General features: G+C 36.1%; 2 protein-coding genes across 2 annotated transcripts; both read right to left on the bottom strand.

The window, feature by feature from the left end:
• Positions 1-977: 977 nt before the first annotated feature.
• LOC145556665 (leucine-rich repeat receptor protein kinase HPCA1-like) lies at positions 978-20230 on the bottom strand. Its single transcript, XM_081618317.1, has 19 exons — positions 20098-20230; positions 19497-19617; positions 19316-19387; positions 18825-18899; positions 18669-18740; positions 18227-18388; positions 18064-18138; positions 17396-17467; positions 17249-17320; positions 17064-17132; positions 16838-16912; positions 15812-15883; positions 14588-14719; positions 14007-14464; positions 13748-13900; positions 13524-13648; positions 12706-12925; positions 1980-2212; positions 978-1711 (listed from the first exon to the last, which is right to left on the bottom strand). Exons 1-19 carry the CDS (start codon positions 20183-20185, stop codon positions 1301-1303), a joined length of 2757 nt encoding a protein of 918 aa, XP_081474443.1. The 5' UTR covers positions 20186-20230; the 3' UTR covers positions 978-1300.
• A 1655-nt stretch (positions 20231-21885) lies between these two features.
• On the bottom strand, positions 21886-22757 carry LOC145556664 (18.1 kDa class I heat shock protein-like). Its single transcript, XM_081618316.1, has one exon. The coding sequence runs from the start codon at positions 22673-22675 to the stop codon at positions 22079-22081; it is 597 nt and encodes a 198-aa protein (XP_081474442.1). The 5' UTR covers positions 22676-22757; the 3' UTR covers positions 21886-22078.
• Between the last annotated feature and the right edge of the window lie 447 nt (positions 22758-23204).

Below are 23204 nucleotides of genomic sequence, written 5' to 3'. Positions count from 1 at the left end.
CCTAGTGACGAATCTCTAAATTTCCCATGATGTTCGGCCTTAGCTGATAATATTATTCTTAAAATTATACTGCATAGTGTCCTCCTAAAACTTAACGTCAAGAAAGGCCTCTGGTTTAAAGAGCTTTGTGCTTTTAAACTCAAATTGGTTGAGATAAGGACAATTTAAGTTCAACTTGGTCACGGTTGCTCATGTTCAATTTGTGCTTTAAGCTCAAATTGGTTGAGATAAGGACAATTAAAGTTCAGCTTGCTTGCGGTTACTCATGTTCAAATCACAACGAAACAAGTTATGAGAAGGAATAAGTTCAAATAACAAATTTTTTTTCCAAGTAAAACTTAGTGTACTCAAGGGAAAAAGTGCAAATAACGAATTATCAAGTGAAAATTTAAAGGCTTCATAGACAAGAAATCCATAGAAGTAGCAAAGATGAAGCTGAAGGTGTCCTTTTTATGTTGTTTTTAGGCAACGAGAAAATTTTTGAACCATTCCAAAAGCATGCACCATTAGAAATGGAGCAGTAACTACACGACACTAACATCCTAAATTCCTAACTCAAGGAAAACAGTCAATAGGATGGATAAGGTCACAAGGACTAATGAGTAGTGGACCACCTTAAATCAAATCATGTCACTTTCGGGAGTAATTTGAGAAAGAAATAGCCATCAAGAAGCAGATTAATAACCCCGTCAAAAAAAAAGAAGCAGATTAATAACGAGTGTCCTTCGGTGCAGACTCATATTGTCTACATAACCATGAACCATGGTTGTTAAGTTCCCATTCCGAAGTAGAATCTGTATAACAATAGGATCTAATGATCTTCAACAACAAAAACTAGCACTATTCTATACTTCAAGGATTCATTTATCCGAATAATCCGAATCAGCGACACAACAAATACTCTGTATGTACCAAATTAAGATGACAAGTGAATCTTGCATGTTATTTCTTACCAACAGTGTAACTAGCAACATGTATATACAAGCAGCAATACAATAACTCTAAAGTAGAATCTTCACGCTGACAATATTTCCCTATACATGAAAATATTAAATTACTGTGAGATTAGATTAATCTTGTTCTGTTAGCAATGCTTAATATCACCCCCTAAATTACCACCAGTTCATCTTCATACATGTGAAAGAAATGCACTCTGTCCACCCCTAACGATTAAATTCAATTATTTTGTACACAGCTAAGAAGATTGTTCTGGTCACCAGAGAACAAGACATGCCCAAACAAAAGGATAAGCCAGAGAAGAACTGAGAAGTCCACAAACATTACATCAAATCATGCTATATCATCTTGGAAAAGGATTGCTTATTCTGGAATCAGAGCCATCACTTGTTCCTGCATAGGAACTTAAAACAGCTTTCAGGTTCTTTTCACTCACCTGAATGATACTCTCTATTTCTTTCACCACTTTACCCATTGAAGGCCGCTTGTCTCCTGAGTACTCGACGCACTTCAAAGCCAATTCCACGAATTCTTCCATACCAATCAGATTGCCAGAACGAATGACAGGGTCCACAAGGTCGTATATGTACCCTGTCTCATTCATTGTGACCTTAACCTCTTTTACAATGTACTCCTTGTTGTTCTCTATCGGCAACCTACCACTTACCAGCTCCAGCATCACCACACCAAAGCTATAGACATCACTCTTCTCAGTCAACTGTTGGGTGGTCAAGTATTCAGGATCTAAGTACCCCTGGAAAAGGAGGACATATTTGAATGCAAAGGAAGAAATAAACATCTGAGGTGATAGAGAAATAAATAAACAAATTGTTATATGCACAAACAGCTTCAAATAGGAATTAAATTGGATCCTTTGGCAATTGATGCAAAATATAATTAATTCTACTTCTACCCCAAATTTTGATGAAACGAAAATTCTACTTGAACCATCCACATGCCCACCCCCTTTCCCCAGAAATCATAATTAACATACCATATAAGTTAAGGCATAGAAGACTAACCATTGTTCCCTTAACCTGGGAACTAACATGATCTCCATCATTACCTAACAGCTTGGAAAAACCAAAATCTGCCACTTTTGCATTTAAATGATCGTCAAGAAGTATATTTTCAGACTTAATGTCTCTGTGTATGATGGGGGGCTCAGCAAGCTCATGCAAATATGCCAGACCTCTTGCTGCCCCAAGAGCCACCTTTAATCTTTTTGTCCACTTTAATGTAACTCCTGATCTCCCTGCAATGACACATCAGAATAATTAATACCAATTCATCTAGTATAGTGTAAATGCAAATTTCAAGTGACAGCATTCACAAGATGTCAAATACAAATATACAATCAATAACTAACAAGATCAACCAAGTAGCACTCCTTAATTGACAACAGCATACATGAGTAGAGCTGTCAATTTCGGGTTTGGGTCGGATAAGAGTGGGTCGGGTCAACTTGGTCGGGTCAATTCGAATTAATTACATAACCTATGCGGGTCGGGTTTGGTCATGCTTGAGTCGAGTCACGTCGGGTCATGCTTGAGTCGGGTCATGTCGGGTCATACTTCTTATCTGGTTTGGGTCGGGTTTAGGTCGGGTTAATAACAAGTCGGGTTACATTCGGGTCGGGTGAACAATAGGTCGGGTTCTATTCGAGTTTTCACAGGTTAAAACGGGTTAGGGTAATTCTCGTGGGTGCTGTTGGATGGTTCCACACACCCAATTGGACTCCCGGAGGATAATAGGAACCATGGTAAACTTTTCGACAATTTTTATTTTCGGGCGAAAAAAAGTCAAAAAATTCCAAAATTGAAGACTAATATCCACGCTTTTTGAGAAATTTTGAAGGTTTAGGGACCGGTGTCGAAAAGTCTTGAAATTCTATGGGATACATCTCGGGGTCATATAATGTCGTTTGGAACCATATATGATCATTATTTGTTGTAATAAATGTTCGCGATAGGCTTGAATAAATGAAATCGGTACAAGTTGTAAACAGGTAAATTGGTCGTTTAAAGGCAAATTGAATGGTTAGACCCACCCAATTGGACTTCCGAAGGGTATTAGGGATCATGGTAATCATTTCGGCAATTATTTTCGGGCGAAAAAAAGTCAAAAAATTCCAAAATTGAAGGCCAATATCCACGTTTTTTGAGAAAATTTGAAGGTTTCGGGGATCGGTGTCGAAAAGTCTTGAAATTCTATGGGATACATATCGGGCTCATATAATGCCGTTTGGAACCATAAATGATCATTATTTGTTGTCATAAATGTTCGTGATAGGTTCGAATTAATGAAATCGGTACAAGTTGTAAACCGGTATATTGGTCGTTTTAAGGCAAATTGGATGGTTCGACCCACCCAATTGGACTCCTGGAGGTTATTAGAGACCATGGTAATTATTTCGGCAATTTTTATTTCTGGGCGAAAAAGAGTCAAAAAATTTCAAAATTGAAGGCTAATATCCACGTTTTTTGAAAAATTTTGGAGGTTTCGGGGGTTAGTGTAGAAAAGTCTTGATATTTTAAAGGATACATCTCGGGGTCATATAATGCCATTTGGAACCATATATGGTCATTATATGTTGTCATAAATGTTCGTAGTATGCTTGAGTTAATGAAACCCGTACAAGTTGTAAACCGGTAAATTGGCCGTTTAAAGGCAAATTGGATGGTTCCACCAACCCAATTGGACTCTCGGGACTCTCGGAGGGTATAGAGACCATGGTAAACATTTCGGCAATTTAAATTTACGGGCGAAAAAAGTTAAAACAACTTAAAAATTGAAGGCTAATATCCACCTTTTTGAAAAATTTGAGAGTCTTCAGAGCCCGATGTTTAAAAGTCTTGAAACGGGTTTGGGTCAATTTTGGTTCAAGTCGGGTTCGGTGCAAGTTAATTAAATTGGCCGTTGTAAACTGGTAAATAGGTGCAAGTTTAAAACCGGTAAAGTGGCCGATTAAAAGCAAATTGGATGGTTCCACCCACCCAATTGGACTTCCGGAGGGTATTAGGAACCATTGTAAACATTTAGGCAATTTTTATTTATGGGCAAAAAAAGTCAAAAAATACAAAAATTGAAGGCTAATATCCACGGCTCCACGCTTTTTGAAAAATTTAGAAGGTTTCAGGGCACTATGTCGAAAAGAATTGAGATTTTAGGGGATACATCTTAGGGTCATATAATGACATTTGAAACCATAAATAACCATTACATGTTGTCATAAATATTCGTGGTAGGCTTGAGTTAATGAAATCAGTGCAAGTTGTAAACCGGTAAATTGGTCGTTTAAAGGCAAATTGAATGGTTCCACCCAACCAATTGGACTCCCGAAGGGTATTAAGGACCATGGTAAATATTTCGGCAATTTTATTTCCAGACGAAAAAAGTCAAAAAATTCAAAAATTGAAGGCTAATATCCACTTTTTTGATAAATTTTGGAGGCTTCGTGACTCGTTGTTCAAAAGAATTGAGATTTTAGGGAATACATCTCGGGGTCATATAATGCCGTTTGGAACCATATATGATCATTATTTATTGTCATAAATGTTTGTCGTAAGATTGAGTTAATGAAATCGGTGCAAGTTGTAAACCGGTAAATTGGTCGTTTAAAGGCAAATTGGATGCTTCCACTCACCCAATTGGACTAAAGGAGGGTATTAGAGATCTTGGTAAACATTTCGGTAATTTTTATTTTCAGGCGAAAAAAAGACAAAAAAAATCCAAAATTGAAGGCTAATATCCAAGCTGTTTAAGAAATTTTTGAGATTTTGAGGCTCAGTGTCGAAAAGTCTTGAAATTCTAGAGGATATATTTTGAGGTCATACAATGCCATTTAGAACCATATATGATCATTATTTGTTGTTATAAATGTTCATGGTATGCTTGAATTAATGAAATCGGTGCAAGTTGTAAACCGGTAAATTTGTCGTTGAAAGGCAAATTGGATTATTCGACCAACCCAATTGGACTCTCGGAGAGTAATATAGACCATGGTAAACATTTCGGCAATTTTTATTTCCGAGCAGAAAAAAAGTCAAAAAATTCCAAAATTGAAGATTATTAATATCCACATTTTTTGAAAAAATTTGGAGGTTTCGGGACCCAGTGTTGAAAAGTCTTGATATTTTAGAGGATACATCTCGAGGTCATACAATACCGTTTGGAATCATATATGATCATTATTTGTTGTCATAAATGTTCTTGATCACTATTTGTTGTCATAAATGTTAAGGTTTCGGTAATCATTTTGGCAATTTTTATGTTCAGGCAAAAAAAAGTCAAAAAATTACAAAATTGAAGGCTAATATCCAAGTATTTTAGAAATTTTGGAGGAAAAGCCTTTAAATTATTGGGGATACATCTCGTGGTCATATAATATAGTTTGGAACCATATATGATCATTATATGTTGTCATAAATGTTTAGGGTAGATTTTGGTTAAACAAATCGGCGCAAGTTGTAAACCGGTAAATTGGCCGTTTAAAGGCAAATTGGATGGTTCCACCCACCCAATTGGACTCTCGGAGGGTATTAGAGACCATGGTAAACATATCAACAATTTTTATTTCCGGACAAAAAATGTCAAAAAAATTCATAAATTGAAGGCTATATCCACGCTTTTTGAGAATTTTTGGAGTCTTCGGGATCCGGTGTCGAAAAGTTTTGAAATTCTAGGGAATACGTCTCGGGGTCATATAATGACGTTTGGAACAATATATGATCATTATTTGTTGTCATAAATGTTCGTGGTAGGCTTGACTTAATGAAATCGGTGCAAGTTGTAAACCGGTAAATTGGTTGTTTAAAGGAAAATTGGATGGTTCCACCCACCCAATTAAACTCTCGGTGGGTATTAGGGTTCATGGTAAACATTTCGACAATTTTTATATCCGGGCCAAAAAAAGTCAAAAAATTCCAAAATTGAAGACTAATATCCACGTTTTTGAGGAATTTCGAATGTTTCAGGGCTTGGAGTCAAAAAGCATTGAGATTTTAGAGGATACATCTCGGGGTCATATAATGCCGTTTGAACCATATATGAATATTATATGTTGTCATAAATGTTCATGGTAGACTTAAGTTAATTAAATTGGTGCAAGTTGTAAAGCGGTCAATTGGTCGTTTAAAGACAAATTGGAAGGTTTTAACCAACCAATTAGACTCCCGGAGGGTATTAGGGACCGTGATAAACAACTCGGCAATTTTCATTTCTGGGCGAAAAAAAGTCAAAAAAATTCCAAAATTTAAGGCTAATATTCACACTTTTTGAGAAATTTTAAAGGTTTCGGGGTCCTGCGTCGAAAATTCTTGAAATTCTAGGGAATACGTCTCGGGGTCATATAATGTCGTTTGGAACCATATATGATCATTATTTGTTGTCATAAATGTTCGTGGTAGGCTTGAATCAATGAAATTGATGCAAGTTGTAAACCGGTAAATTGGTTGTTTAAAGGCAAATCGGATGGTTCCACCCACCCAATTAGACTCTCGGAGGGTATTAGAGACCATGGTAAACATTGCGATAATTTTTATATCTGGGCGAAAAAAGTCAAAAAATTCCAAAATTGAAGGCTAATATCCGCGCTTTTGAGGAATTTCGAGTGTTGGGCCTGGTGTCGAAAAGCATTGAGATTTTAGGGGATACATCTCGGGGTCATATAATGCCGTTTGAAACCATATATGATCATTATATGTTGTCATAAATGTTCGTGGTAGGCTTGAGTTAATTAAATAAGTGCAAGTTGTAAACCGGTCAATTGGTCGTTTAAAGACAAATTGGAAGGTTTTAACCAACCAATTGAACTCCCGGAGGGTATTAGGGACCGTGATAAAAAACTCGGCAATTTTCATTTCTGGGCGGAAAAAAGTCTAAAAATTCCAAAATTGAAGGCTAATATCCTCACTTTTTGAGAAATTTTAAAGGTTTCGGGGTCCGGTGTCGAAAATTCCTGAAATTCTAGGGAATACGTCTCAGGGTCATATAATGTCGTTTGGAACCATATATGATCATTATTTGTTGTCATAAATGTTCGTGGTAGGCTTGAATTAATGAAATGTGTGGTAGTTGTAAACCGGTAAATTAGTCGTTTAAAGGCAAATTTGATGGTTCCACCCACCCAATTAGACTCTCGGAGGGTATTAGGGACCATGGTAAACATTTCGGCAATTTTAATATCCGGGCGAAAAAAAGTAAAAAACTTCCAAAATTGAAGGCTAAGATCTCAATTTGAGGAATTTCGAATGTTTCAGGGCTCGGTATCGAAAAACTTTGAGATTTTAGGGGATACATCTTGGGGTCATATAATGCCGTTTGAGCCATATATGATCATTATATGTTGTCATAAATGTTCGTGGTAGGCTTGAATTAATGAAATTGGTGCAAGTTGTAAACCGGTAAATTGGTCGTTTAAAGACAAATTGGAAGGTTTTAACCAGCCAATTGGACACCCGGAGGGTATTAGGGACCATGATAACAATTCGGAAATTTTTAATTCTGGGCGAAAAAAAGTCAAAAAAATCCAAAATTGAAGGCTAATATCCACACTTTTTGAGAAATTTTGAGGGTTTCGGGATCCGGTGTCGAAAAGTCTTGAAATTCTAGGGAATACGTCTCGGGGTCAAATAATGTCGTTTGGAACCATATACTATCATTATTTGTTGTCATAAATGTTAGTGGTAGGCTTGAATTAATGAAATCGGTGCAAGTTGTAAACCGGTAAATTGGTCGTTTAAAGGTAAATTGGATGGTTCCACCCACCCAATTAGACTCTCGGAAGGTATTAGGGACCATGGTAAACATTTCGACAATTTTTATATCCGGGCGAAAAAAAGTGAAAAAATTCCAAAATTGAAGGCTAATATCCATACTTTTGAGGAATTTCGAATGTTTTAGGGTCCGGTGTCGAAAAATTTTGAGATTTTAGGGGATACATCTCAGGGTCAAATAATGCCATTTTGAACCATATATGATCATTATATGTTGTCATAAATGTTCGTGGTAGACTTGAGTTAATGAAATTGGTGCAAGTTGTAAACCGGTAAATTGGTCGTTTAAAGACAAATTGGAAGGTTTTAACCAGCCAATTGGACTCCCGAAGGGTATTAGGGACCATGGTAAACAATTCGGAAATTTTTATTTCTGGGCGAAAAAAAGTCAAAAAATTCCAAAATTGAAGGCTAATATCCACACTTTTTGAAAAATTTTGAGGGTTTCGGGGTCCGGTGTCGAAAATTCTTGAAATTTAAAGGAATACGTCACAGGGTCATATAATGTCGTTTGGAACCATATATGATCATTATTTGTTGTTACAAATGTTCGTGGTAGGCTGAAATTAATGAAATCGGTGTAAGTTGTAAACCGGTAAATTAGTCGTTTAAAGGCAAATTGGATGGTTAGGTTCTACCCACCTAATTAGACTCTCGGAGGGTATTAGGGAACATGGTAAATATTTCAACAATTTTTATATCTTGGCGAAAAAAAGTAAAAAAAATTTTAAAATTGGAGGCTAATATCCACGCTTTTGAGGAATTTCGAATGTTTTAGGGCTTGGTGTCGAAAAGCATTTAGATTTTAGGGGATACATCTCGGGGTCATTTAATGTCGTTTGGAACCATATATGATCATTATATGCTGTCATAAATGTTCGTGGTAGGCTTGAGTTAATGAAATTGGTACAAGTTGTAAACCGGTAAATTGGTCGTTTAAAGATAAATTGAAAGGTTCTCCCTAGCCAATTAGACTCCCGGAGAGGGTAAACAACTCGGCAATTTTTATTTCTGGGCGAAAAAAAGTCAAAAAATTCCAAAATTGAAAGCTAATTTCCACACTTTTGGAGAAACTTTAAAGTTTTCGGGGTACGGTGTTGAAAAGTCTTGAAATTCTAGGGAATACGTCTCGGGGTCATATAATGTCGTTTGGAACCATATATGATCATTATTTGTTGTCATAAATGTTCGTGGTAGGCTTGAGTTATTGAAATCGGTGCAAGTTGTAAACCGGTAAATTGGTCGTTTAAAGGCAAATTGGATGGTTCCACCCACCCAATTAGACTCCCGGAGGATATTAGGGACCATGGTAAACATTTCGGCAATTTTTATATCCGGGCGAAAAAAAGTCAAAAAATTCCAAAATTAAAGGCTAATATCCACGCTTTTTGAGGAATTTCGAATGTTTCAGGGTCCTGTGTCGAAAAGCATTGAGATTTTAGGGGATACATCTCGGAGTCTAATAATGCCGTTTGGAACCATATATGATCATTATAAGTTGTCATAAATGTTCGTGGTAGGCTTGACTTAATGAAATCGGTGCAAGTTGTAAACCGGTAAATTGGTCGTTTACAGACAAATTGGAAGGTTCTACCCAGCTAATTGGACTCCCGGAGGGTATTAGGGACCATGGTAAACATTTTGATAATTTTTTATTGAAGGCTAATATCCATGTTTTTTAGAAATTTTGGAGGTTTCGGGTAAAGCTGTCAATTCGGGTAAACGGGTCAGGTTTGGGTCGGTAAGAGTGGGTCAGGTCAACTCGGGTCGGGTCGGGTCAATTTGGATTAATTCCATAACTAATGCGGGTTGGGTTTGAGTTTGGTCATGCTTGAGTCGGGTCACGTCGGGTCATACTTCTTATCGGGTTTGGGTTTGGTTTAGGACGGGTTAATAACAGGTCGGGTTACATTCGGGTCGAGTGAACAATAAGTCGGGTTTTATTCGGGTTTTGACGGGTTGAAACAGGATAGGGTAATTCTCGGGTTCGGTTCAAGTCAATAATTTACAGGTTAGAATCAGCTCGTGTTATCTCGGATTATCGGGTTTGAGTCAGGTTCGGTTCAAGTCAATAATTTACGGGTTATAATCAGGTAGAGTCATTTTCAAGTCGGGTCATTTTCGGGTTCAAGTTGGGTTCGGTTCAATTCAATAATTTGCGGGTTATAATCAAGTTGGGTCATTTCCAAGTTGGGTCATTCTCGGATTCAAGTCGGGTTATGTTCAAGTCAATAATTTGCAGGTTACAATCAGGTCGGGTCATTTCCAAGTCAGGTCATATTCGGATTCAACCAACTATAAATAGATAATTATCATTTTTATCAAGCTAATTATTTCCTTTGACTATAATATATATGGCAATATACTAAGGAACTATAGTATATAATTTAGGAAGATAATTATCTCCTTTGACCATACCACAAATATATATTATATTTAACTCTTAAATTTGAGGATGATGCTCATTTCTTTTGCTGGCGTGGACCGACTTAGCCTTCATAGACAAAATACTCTGATCAACAATAATAAGGTGGTCTAAATTGCATTTAAGGTGATTTGAAATCGCGTCAGGAAAATTTTGTGTTGAATTTAGGTCCAGTTAATAACAAGTTGTGTTGATTTCGAGTCGGGTTAGTAACAGATAGGGTTGAATTTTTAGGTCGGGTTAGTAATAGGTCTGGTAAAATTCGGGTCGGGTCAATAACAAGTCGGGTTGAATTTGGGTCAGGTCAATGACAAGTCGGGTTGATTTCGGGTCGGGTTTGTAACAGGTTGAGTTAAATTCGGGTCGGGTTGAAATCAGATTAGTAACAAGTCGGGTTAAATTCGGGTTTTGACGGGTTAAAACGGGTTTGGGGCAATTTCAGTTCAAGTCAGGTTCGGTTCAGATTAATAATTTACGGGTTATATTCGGGTCGGGTCATGTCCACGTCAGCTCATGTTCGGGTTCGGGTCTCACATACTTGGGTCAACTCGGGTCTAGGGTTGGTTTCAGGACGGGGCAGGTCGGGTTTGGGTCATCATTTTTTCGGGTTCAGATGGGTCGATTAATAATCGGGTTTGAGTCGGTATTTCGGGTAGGGTCAACTTCTGACAGCTCTACAGATGAGCCCCTTAGGGAAGTATGAGGAAATGGGGAAAATTAACCAGTGCTCATGCCTCATTCCCCGAGCCTTGGCTTAGGCATAAACGCATATGCCCCTGGCATAGCTTTATCCTAACATAGATCTATGTATTCCTTCACAAATCAACTCCCTCTGTAGGAGCAGAAATCTGAACCTGAGGAGTACAATTTGGTGATTCGAACCATCTCTTGTAGATCCTGACTACCATTACAACATAATTCTAAAATTGTCATCTTATTGCACTAAACTCATTTTGGGACTTTATCGACGGCCTTTTATGGCTCCAAGCCATCTTTAATTAGTCCTTGGATTACCTACCACATCCACTTCACTTTTTTAAAAAAAAATCATAAAATTGGTCCAAAAACGTGGGTTATGGGCTTTAGTTATGGACACAATTTTTCAAGCCCGAAAAAAAGAGGTCAAGGTGTTTTTATGGACCCCATGAAACCCTAAGAAGCTATTTGGGTGGTTTAAACTTTAAACCATCCACTTTGCATTTAAATTTTCAAGTTAAGAGGTTACGTACACGACTCCCTGTATTGAATTCGAAGGTCTCTACAAGCATTTATGTGAAATTGTGAATGACTAAAGGATATTTAAGGCTCCAAACTATATTTTATAGTTATGGGATGCATCCTCTAACATCACTTGAATTTTTGACATCGGGTTAAAAACTCTCCAAAAAATGGTATGATTTTTTGTATTGTATCTGTTAGATTTAGCCTACGGAAAGCATTTTTATATCAGGAAAGGTTAGGCATTGAGAAGTTTGCTAGGGTTCCCATAGGGCCTAAGAAGATCTACTTGGTTCCCAAAACCATCTTATTAATGCCTTGGCCCACCAGCCCCACCTCATTATCATGTTTTAAGATGTCTTGCATTGGCTTGGGCTTAACTTATCCTTGACCTTGCCTTTCCTTGGCCCTAAAGCAAGGTCAAGACGCTACCCTAATAACCCTATTGCAAATATAAGGAGCATTTTAAGAGTTAGGTGTTTTTATCCGTTGCACTCATGCCTTGTGCCTATCCTTGGCTCAAGATTCGTGCATATCCTTGGCTTATTCCCTGCCTGTGCCTTGGCTTTACCCTAATATCTATGGCTCTATCCATTCCCTCCCAAATAGACATGAGGATTGCATAAGTGATGAGCAACGCACTAAGCTCTTGACTACCAGTACAATATAATTCCGAAATAGTCTTAATATAGAAACAAAATCATTTTTGGGACTTTAAGGCCTTTTATAATTTGAAACTATCTTTGATGAGTTGATGACACCGGGAGACACGCCCCACATCCACTTCAATTTTGAAAAATTTCCCGAAAAGAGTCCCAAAGCGTGGATTATAGCCTTCAGTTTTAGATAATTTACGATATTTTCTATGCCCGAATAGAAAAGAGGTTGAGGGGAATAATGACTCCACAGGACCCCAGGTAGCTATTTGGGTGGTTGGAACCACGCACTTTGCCTTGAGATTTTCAATATGGCCGGTTACATAAAAAGCTCTTTTCAATAAATTCAAGGCCACCACAACTGTTTATGTGACCGACTGGTGGGTATTTAAGGCTCCAAACACACCAATCCTGACATATCTCAAAAAAGAAATATCTGACAGCATGGTTGGTGCAGCTAACAAAGAATTGTGCTGGCTAGTGAAGAACAGATGGTTTACTCAGTTTATACAGCTAGAAGCATTGAGAGGCTTGCGTGACTACTTTGCATTATTGGAAACATTGTTAAATTAACGCCACAGATTATGAACATGAATTAGCATTAACAGTCTTTTACTCTTTTATTCTAGCATCAAAGCCTAATATTAGTGTTTAAATATAAGCAAAGAAGTACCTGAAAGACTTCCCCTTAAGCTTCCATTTGGAACATACTCATAAATCAGCATCTGTTCACCTCTATCATAACAGAAGCCTACTAAACTCACAACATTTTTGTGGTGAACCCTTGATAAAAGCTCAATCTCAGTTTTGAACTCTAGAGCACCCTGCAATGACCCAACCTGAGCTCTTTTGATTGCAACTAGTTGTCCATTGTGAAGATTTCCCTTATAAACCTGATCCAGATGTTCAACAAAACACCTTTATATAAGAAATACAAGATCGGATGGTAAAATGCTAAATGAGTCCTTTTATAGACAAAATACAAGTTTCTTTTTATACAGAAATTCATAAGATGTGATTAAATCATCTGAAAAGAAAATTTTCAATGTGTAAATTGTTAAATAAAATAGAACCTATATTTATTAGAACTATGAGCAAAGCTTGCTGACTAAGGCAAGCAACATAAATTTCCTACTACAAAAAACCTGATGCAGTTTGTGAAGCATAAGCTATGAGCAGAACCAGGAGCAGGCAATGATAAAGCGTTTCAATTCATTCGTGGTATAATATTCTAAATGAAAGTATAGTGTTATGACAAGCGTTGTGAATAGACTCGGCAACATAGAGTACGAGTTTAAAATCTTAGATGCTTTAAGTTCTGGTAACAATATTGAGGTTGGCTTCAGCTGCAGATCTCAAAAATTCTATTGCGCTAATAAAACAAGTAAGAAAGAGAGAGAAATCTAGGGGCAAACACACCAAGCTAAGCTGATTCATGATGAGTTACAATCCGTTCTTTGACATCTGCTCATAGAAAATATAAGAACTTACTTTTCCATAGCCACCTATTCCAATCACATTTTTGTGAGAAAATGTATTTGTGCAATGCATGACATCTTCAAATGAGATGCACCTAACTCCCTTTAGTTGAGGAATGTCACCATCACTCCAAGATGCTGCACTTGTACAAAAAAAAAAAAAAAACAACCATTAATCTTCAAGCATATTAATTTAGTATCGAATACGAGCAATTCAACATTAACATATGATCTTACAGAAAGGATTATTTAATTTATAGGCTCTTTGAGCAATCTTTCTTTGACGATACGCATAAGCTCCAGCAAAAATTGTAAGCAGCATAAGCACAAATCCAGATATAGAGAGCCCAATAATGAGGGTAATTTTTTTGCTTCGTTCTGCAGGATTCTCTGTGGCATGAGCAGAATTAGGAGGGAAAAAAATCAATTAAAGTAGAAGGTGAAATCTAGTTCAAAACATAATATAATTATTCAATGAAAACAGATTTATTATCACCTGGAAAAGCGTAAGGCACAACAAATTTGAAGTGATAAGGTCCATATGGTGTTTGGAAAAGATGGTCGTTGAGGACATTCCCAATTCTAGATACATCCGTTCGATCAAAATGAACGCCAGAAGGAGGAAATAATGCTATTTCCAACACAAGATAATCAAAATCAGTTTCTATCATTGAACTAACCAAGCATATTTTTGTAACAAAGGAACCAATAGCAGTCTTCAGATTTCCATCCAAAAAGTCGTAGTAAATCAAATTTTCTAGATTAGAAAAGTTAAAAGATAGAAAGACCAGTCGAGCAAGATAGGGACGTCTACAATCAGATCCTGTTAAATCTGTAAAGCAAGACAGAGAAACACAATGCACTTCAGGTATAAACTTTGAAGCATTCAATGGTTTGCTATTCTTGCAGATTCCTATTGCTTCTTGACTTTTGCAGAATGGGTTGTCATCAAGTCTGCCACAAATTACACGGGTTCTTACTTATTCCAGCAATAAAATGATCATATAGATACCAACAAACATCTGAATCAATTCACGATTAAGACAGACCAAAAGCAATGTATACAGTAGTACTTACAGAATGCTGTGACTGTATCCTCCTAAAATAAGTTCTTCAATGAAATTATTTCGCAAATCTATAAGGCGAAGCTCACTACCGAAGCCGGTCCCAATATCGACAGTGCCATTGAGTAGGTTGTATCTTAGTAACCTGTTGTCAGACACATAAAATTAATTTATCAGTAAAATTACAATCATATTGTTGATTAATTTCACATTTAGCTTCTGAGACAAACTCACCAAAGGTCAAAAAAAGAAGCAAAAGGTTTTTTAAAAAAAAGGGTTTTTCTACATGGTACCTTCAAATTATCGCGTTTTCTAAGTTGTGCCCTTCTAAATCCAAACTTCTACACGGTGCCCACAAGTTTAATTAACTTAATTACTTTTAACTATTTATTAAGTTAATGTTAAACACTTTTAAATAGACTATTTATTAAGTTAATGTTAAACACTTTTAAAAATTATAAGATAATTTAGCTATATTTCCCCCAAACTCACCATCTTCCATCATTGTGAGCTTCTTTCTTCTTCTTCTCCAAAATGAACATTGATAAAAAGAACTCTTTTTCTCTGAACTTTCTCAATCACCTCATCACTAATTAATATCTGAATTCTGCAACAATGAATTAGCAAACAACCTCAACCAATTTCTAACCCGCAACCTTCCCCGTTAAAACCCAGAAAATTTTCCCCCGTAAACCCCTCAAATTCAGGCCCATATTCACCGTATCGTCATTCTCCCATGTCATATCGACTCAAATGTAATCCAAAAAAATTTGTAAAACATGAAAGTAGCAATCCAAAAACACAGTAGTTAAGTTTGTATTATTTGCCTCTCATTTTTTATGAAGTGATATGTGTATATATTAATCGATCCTTATTAGCTTCGCATTTCCGAGTAAAAATCTTAGGGTTTGTAACAATTGGGAATTCAATGATATAGCCGTTTTCAATCAAATAGGGTGCACGAGAGAAGGAATTTGAGGGGTTTGATCAGAATGAGGTTTTATTTTGTATTATGTCATTTAAATTAAGTAGCAATTAACTAAGGTGGGTGGTTAACTTAACTACTAGTTAATTACCATCAACAAAACCGCTTATAAAGGGCAAATATTAAACAATAAATAAAATTTGTGGGCACCGTGTAGAAGTTTGGATTAAGAAGGGCACAACATAGAAAATGCGATAATTAGAGGGTACCATGTAGAAAAACCCAAAAAAAAAATGAGAAGAATAGTCATACACAGTTTGCAAATTGGATTGGTTGAACAAAACTGCAGGTAGTTGCCCACTTAAGCTAGAGTTTTCCATCCTTCTGTGCAAGCTCAAACAATAAATTAAATCTACACAAAAGGGTGAGAAAGAAACAGAAACGATATACAAAATACAATCTACATATCCTGTCTTTGATCATGATATTCTTGAATTTTGTGAAATGAAAAAAAAAAAGAGAGAAAGCAATTCAGAATCAGCATAAGCTTGCAATGAACACTTCTTGTCCTATATCAAACGATTTATAGTTCTAATGACATATGAACTTAAGGCCTGTTCTCTTCACTTTATTTTCAGTTCAGTTCAGTTCAGCTCTAATAAGTTCAGTTATGTTCTTATCTTAATTTCCTTCTCTCATAAAATATTCAGTTCAGTTCAGCTTCAATAAGTTCAGTTCAGCTTAGTCAATCAGAACAAGCCCTTATTCAGTATTTTCCTTTGGAATATCAATCATTTCTCTCTGAAGCTCATAATTTCACCTTCTTCAGACTGAAGTTGCAAAAGACCACCTGTGTGTAAATCCTATAAATACCATCTTGTCAAATATTTTATTGGATGAAACGATTCTTGTCTGTTTGATCTTCAAATCCCAATTAACTGAATTAAGAGTTTATAATTATAATGCTACTTGGCTTTTAAAAGGAAGATGTTCTGTTTCATAAAAACTTCTAGTTAGAAGTGTGTGCCAAGCATTCCACCAAAAGAATTTCTAATATGCAAATAGTACAGTACTTCGTATTATAGTACGGAGGTGTAACCTAAGAAAGCTCATATCCAGAGACAGGTAATTTCTCTAATAACAAGGATAGGATAGACTCAAGCTAGTCTGTCCCAAGGATCTTATATCCACCATTGCCACTGGTCAACATGAATTGCAAACATATATTTTTGGCAGTGTCTTCTCTCTGCTGATCATCTCTTATTCTACTTCCTTTTTTTTAATAACAATTTGTATCTAGATGGAGTACATAAAATGGACAGGATTACAGGAACATACAATGTAGTCAAAAGTGGCAAAGTGTTGAACCACAGAGGGACATCTGAAGCAAAAAAACTGTTATTACTCAGATCTCTGCAAAACAAAGGTTGGTAATGTGAATTCATTAGGAAGATTTGTAATACCTCGCAATAAAAAAAACAATTATGATGCATGGTTGAGTGCACTATTCAATAATCTGACAACATGAATATATGATAATTACAAATTGGATAAAGCTACTAACATATATGTAAGGCGATTCATTCCAGAAAGCTCAGGTAATGGACCACTCAAGTTATTGTTTGCTAAGTACCTGAAAACATAAGCCATCAGCCCATCAGTGTAGGACTTGGACAGACAAGAGTAAAATTGACATCCACTCTATGGCTTACAGTGAAGTGGGAGAGAATTATAGGTTGTTTTACTTACAGCTCACCCACGTTTATGAGGTCATTTAGATTCTGGGGAACCATGCCACTAAGGGAGTTCCTGTCCAAGCGTCTGCAGTCAGTGTAAGAGGGTCAGTGGTTAAACTAAAATTCATTTCATCACAATATAATTCAAAGGTATACTCACATGACCTCTAGAGCCAGCACAAGCCCTAGTGTTTTTGGGATAGTTCCTTCTATCTGGTTGTCATTCAAAATTCTGTAAAAATGAATATAGTAGAACATCAATTTTGCATATATCAATTCATGGTAGGAAAAAAAAAAAATAATTACAAAAGTAGGTTCATACAAACTAGCTGAATTAGTTTTATAGTTTTAGCACAGAAAGCAAGGTTAATGTAGATCATATTTCAAACATGTGCAGTTTGTCTAATTTAACTCAACTAATCATTAATCCTTAGTTAAAAATAAAATTAAAAAAAAAAGAAGTAGAAATAGCTTGTAATAATCCTTAAACCTAGAGCAACAGAGATAGAAATAATAGGGAAGACGGAGGCTGTAATGTAAACTAAATTTGACGAAAGTTACTGTCATTGGTTATGGATTTTGCTGAAGGCCAGTGGAGGCCTTTCATAACTTTGGAGTTTATCATGTGCCAGAGTACGATATGCTTTTAGATAGTTACTTTGTTTAAACTATTCTACAGAGTACAATTTTCAATATATATGCCAGAAATGAAAAATGACAAGTGAAGCCACCGCACAAGACAAAAAGGTGGGCTACTTTTTCAGTCAAACTGATGCAATCTATTTATGAATGTATCTCATCAGTCTACAGCAACTTGAAAAATCTTACAGATGCCTAAGAGCCATATCTGAGCGGAAAAATCCAAGAGGAATTTCACCAGAGAACTTATTCTCCCCAAGATGACTGCATGCAGATCAAAATACTGTTAGATTTACCATCAATACATAGCAAGGAAAAGAAGCATCAGAAAATCTGCATCACAAACTCGTACAAGTGCTCGGCCTTTAACAAGTTATCCAGGCCAGGCGTAGTCTTGTTGGAAACTGGTAGGTTTCCATCCAGCTGGTTGCCAGTTAGATCAAGCCAAACAAGTTTGTCAAGATTACCGATGGAATGTGGTATTGGTCCACTGAAGTGATTGGAATTGAGAAACCTAATGAAGATCAAACAAATTCGAATCAGAAGCAGATGAAATATAAATGAATTGACCAACAAGGACTTCACATAGATTTTGGTATTCAGCAATGAAGAAAGGCAATAGCCAACATATGGAGCATGAAGCTGTATTCCACTGAGGCAACAACAATTTAAAGAGAAATGATGGACATCATCCTCAATTAAACTTGAAAGGAGAGGTGAGCTAATTTTCTTACCAAATTGGGGGAGAAGGAAGGGGTGAGGGGAACAATACAGACAACAGAGAAAAGCCTTACAAACGCTGGAGATGTAGGAGGGATCCAATTGATTCAGGAATTGGGCCAGATAAATTACAGCCTGAAAGAACACTACATCAAGAAAACACAGCAAGGTTGATCACTTCAGATGTTAGCAAGCTGGTTTTTACAATGTTTATAGAAGAAATTGCTTACAGCCGTTCTAAATTCTTCAGACTGCCAATATTTGATGGAAGTAGGCCAATCAGACCTCTGTTGTCAGATAGATCTCTACATACAGAAAATAAAGAGTAAACTTTAACACGGTACAGAACTATAAGCACTATAGAAGAAATCCAAGTTGTGTGTAAGTGTGTTGCAGCACCAAGTGTCTTTGGGGTGTTGAGCACACTATCATTTTGATTAAGCAAATAACAAAAAAAGCACTAAAGTTTGCTAGATAGTAGATGGTAAACTGAAGTTTTAGACAGTAGGTGGTAGATGGTAAATGTTGTTCACTGCTATCCTAACCTACACTATCTAAAGCCAAAAACTCCCCTTTCTCATTAAAAAAACAATGTTGCATTTGCCAAGTAGTCATCTGCCTAGGTGCTCTATAAATTGGTTATACTAGAATATGATGTGTTTCTGGAAAATCAAGACATGCCGAATAATAGCAATATCAACATTATATAATTACAACTTACAGTCTCTGCAGCTCAGACAATGAAACAATTTCTTCAGGCAAAGGACCAGTCAGATTTGTACCTGATAATAAGCTGCAATATTAAATTTAATAGCTCAGTTGACAAAGCTAGTGTTCATCAAGAAATTGACAAAAAATGACCGATTGAAAGTTGTAAAAAAACACTTTCTCAGCAGACTAACATAGCAATCACACGCGAACCATTGCAAAAAATACCATCCCATTTTTTACCACATGGATCATGCCCGACCCAGTTGGGAGGCATATTTTTCCATTGTGTCTTGAGATTCTCCAACACAGCCACTGCATCAGTACATTTCATGAAGTCAGAAATAGAATTTGACAAGAGCCAAGTTTCAAACATGAAAGCTATGGAAACATCACTTTAAACTACTACTTGTGAAAGAAAACAGAAAATCTTGAGCATAGACATGCACACGGTCCAACCGATATAGAGGATCATCACGTAAAAGGATCCACAATACTAAGGGCCTCTTTGGGATTGTCAGCAGATGGGACTCTCTTAACACAGAGTCTTAAGAGCCAGATATCTAATTATCATTGAAATGACACAGCATGAAATCTCTACACTGGATGGATCCCTTCAAATTATGGCTAGATGTAAATCAAATCCATTGTAGTTAATGAAAACATAAGAAGTCATCTCGAATTGAATCAACCTCATCAATGCTAAAGAACAATGCAACATTGACCAAAATGGGGCTACATTAAAGAGTGCAGCCACAAAATAAAACTAGGCAAGATTATTCAAGAGCTACTTACAATCTCTTGAATTTGTTTTTGCTGATACATGTAAAACCCAGCATTGTAAGAATATGAGCAGAAGATAGACCAGAATTCTGTGATTCATGACTAAATTTTAGAAAGAAATTGACAATGGTAACCAATTCAATAATCGGGGCACCCCAATTATCAGAATCATTCAATTTTAAAATATACAAGTAGTTTCCATAGAATTTAATTAAATTAAATTACTGGGTGTCAATTCATTTGCAGAAAAATTAATGTGATAAACAAATAGACTAATGAGCGTCAATTCATTTGCAGAAAAATTAATGTGAAGAACAAATAAACTTGTAGAAGATGCAGTTTATAAAATTCGAAGAAAATGGCATAACCCAATTAATTAATACAGTAATCTGGGTCACATTCATCATTTGAAGCATTCAAATTAAGAAATGGGTTTACTAATAATTAGAAAAACTGAAATTTTACCGGTACAGAAAGTGGCAGAGACATTCTTTTGACGTCCACTTCCATTGTTGATCAAGTCTCACTGTCTCAGTCTTCATGTTCATTCTATGGGCGGGCATTCACGTACGGGTGAAATGTGAGTAACAATTTGGATTTTGGACACTCTCTCCGTCTTTTGGGCTCTCATTAGTCATTACTTCTGATTTCGGTTAGAAATGGAAAATATTGACCCATGTATTAGGCTACTAGCTAGCCAGCTAGGGTTAATTAATACCTAGTATAAAGTTTTCCGACCGAACCGGACCAACTCTTTCGATTGTCAATTATTTTTAGTTTTAGGGCTAATTGAATTACGTACTAAGGGTCTGTTCTCATTGATTGAACTGAGCTGAACTAAACTTATTAGAACTGAACTGAATATTTTATGAAAAGAAAATTAAGATAAGAACTTAACTTAACTTAAATTATTAGAGTGAACTGAAAATATGAGAATAGGCCCTAATTATCTCTATCGGACACATTACAATCTCAAATAATGTGTCGCTTTGACGCTTTCTAAATTTACAAGTTACGGAGAAATCATAACTTAATATTCCCATAAAATATCTCATTTGATTGTTGGAAATTTGCTTCTATTAATCTGTTCTTTGTTAAAGATGCCCAAATTATCCGTATACTAGTTTAATTTAATCATGAATAAGGGTCAAATGAGGAACATTCAAGTATCATATAGACCAACACAATATGTTATGATTTTTCTTTCATTCTAATTGCTAATTATATGGAGGTATCTTAACAAATTACATTTTGTTATTGTCCCTAATTATTTTATAATACTCCATTTATACTTCACCAAAAAAAAAAAAAAAAAAAAAATCTACATTTTTAATTTCACACTCCTGAAAATCGTGTTATAAATAAACTTTTGTTATACTACGTAATTCACAAAAATTTGCTTCTGTTAAAGTGTTAATTCGCACAAAGTACTCATGTCTCATGCTGCGCATTACAAATAAATGAATAATCAATTTTAATGAAATTAGAAATTCAACTAAAATTATCCCTAAATACTCCAATGAGCATCAATCCCAAATTGGGACCTAATTTTGAGGCCTGACTAACATTTTTAGTTTTTTACTCAAGCTTCAAGTGTTTGTACAAGTGCTTAATACGTTAATAATTTAATAATACTATCCATCCACCAAAATAAACCATGCACCATTTATTCATAAGATTTAAAAACATCAAAATAACAAGTACTGTAAAAAAATGACAATGAAATCATTCATGCCATAAACATACTGTAAACTTAACCTAGATTTGATTATATTCACAAAACATGATGATAACATCATTTCATTTTCATGGCATCCTCCAACTCTTGGCATCTAGCCTTCTTTCATTACATCATAATGACATATACTATATACTTAATACTACTACCACTCTCTCTCTTCATCAAAATAAAACCTAAAAAGAAAAACCCAGAACATTAAACATCATTAAACGAACCCAGAAAATCAAACGAACCAACACTTGATCTGAAATTTCAAGCAGCAGAAATCTGAATAGACTTAGCAGGCTTCTTAGGAAGTTGAACCTTGGGAAAAGTAACAGTAAGAACACCATCCACCATAGTAGCATGGATCTCATCAGCCTTAGCATTATCAGGGAGCTTGAAACGACGACAGAACTTTCCAGACCTTATCTCAGCAAAGATCCACTTGTCACCCTCTTGTTCATTCTGCTTCTTCTTCTCTTTCTCTTTCTCTTTCTCTTTCTCCTTCTCACCGGAGATGACAAGCACGTTATGACCACCTTCATCGTCCAAATCAATCTTAACTTCCTCCTTGTTCATCCCAGGAAGCTCGACCTTGAGGACATGAGAGTCAGAGGTCTCCTTCCAGTCCACCGCCACCTGGAAGTTTCCAGAAGAAAGGGCCATGATTCCCAAGGAAGACAAGAGTGAGCTGAGTGAGCTCGTCTCAATGGGAGACGAAGAAGAAGAAGACGACGACGACGCCTTCTTCTTCTTCTTGGAGAGAGAGTCATCAGAGCTCATGGACACAGGAATGTGGATGGGAAGGACTTCGGGGAAAAGACTGGAGTTAGGGCTGAGATGAACGGAAAAAGCTTGGGTCGCCATTTTTGGAGGTTTGGAATTGCAGGAAGGGTAGAAATGGAAGAAAATTCTAGAAGACTGTAGTAGTAGTACTGTGTTTAAGAGTTGGGGTGAAAATGGAGAGAGGGAGGGGGTCTTATTTATAGGATAAGGATGGTAGGTTTTTAGGGTTTGGCTTGGACAGCAAGCTAAACGAGAAAGTTGTACTCACTCACTACTGAAATTTCAGTAAGGAAATGCGCATTTATTTGGGCTTTTGGGGTAGCTAGCTACTTGGATAAATAACAGAATTATGTTTGTTGATTATTGAGTGTTTAACTTAATTAAAACCACTAATACGGAGTATAAGGTATGAGTTGTGGTTAATTATTTTGAAAATCTTTAACATTATCATATTATAATAATAAATTAATAATAATACGAAAATATACTTGTAAAAAAAATAAAAATTAATACGACAATATAATACTCTATAATAATGTAACGAAATGGTGTACTTGTACATTTTTTTAGGGCTAATGGTTTATTTTATTGGAATAAAAAATTTTGTGAC

The sequence above is a fragment of the Chenopodium album genome, chromosome 8, assembly GCF_948465745.1.
Source record: "Chenopodium album chromosome 8, dcCheAlbu1.1, whole genome shotgun sequence".
Taxonomy (NCBI): Eukaryota; Viridiplantae; Streptophyta; class Magnoliopsida; order Caryophyllales; family Amaranthaceae; genus Chenopodium; species Chenopodium album.
Note: the sequence above shows the minus strand (reverse complement) of the source record. Positions and strands in the feature narration are given on the sequence as shown.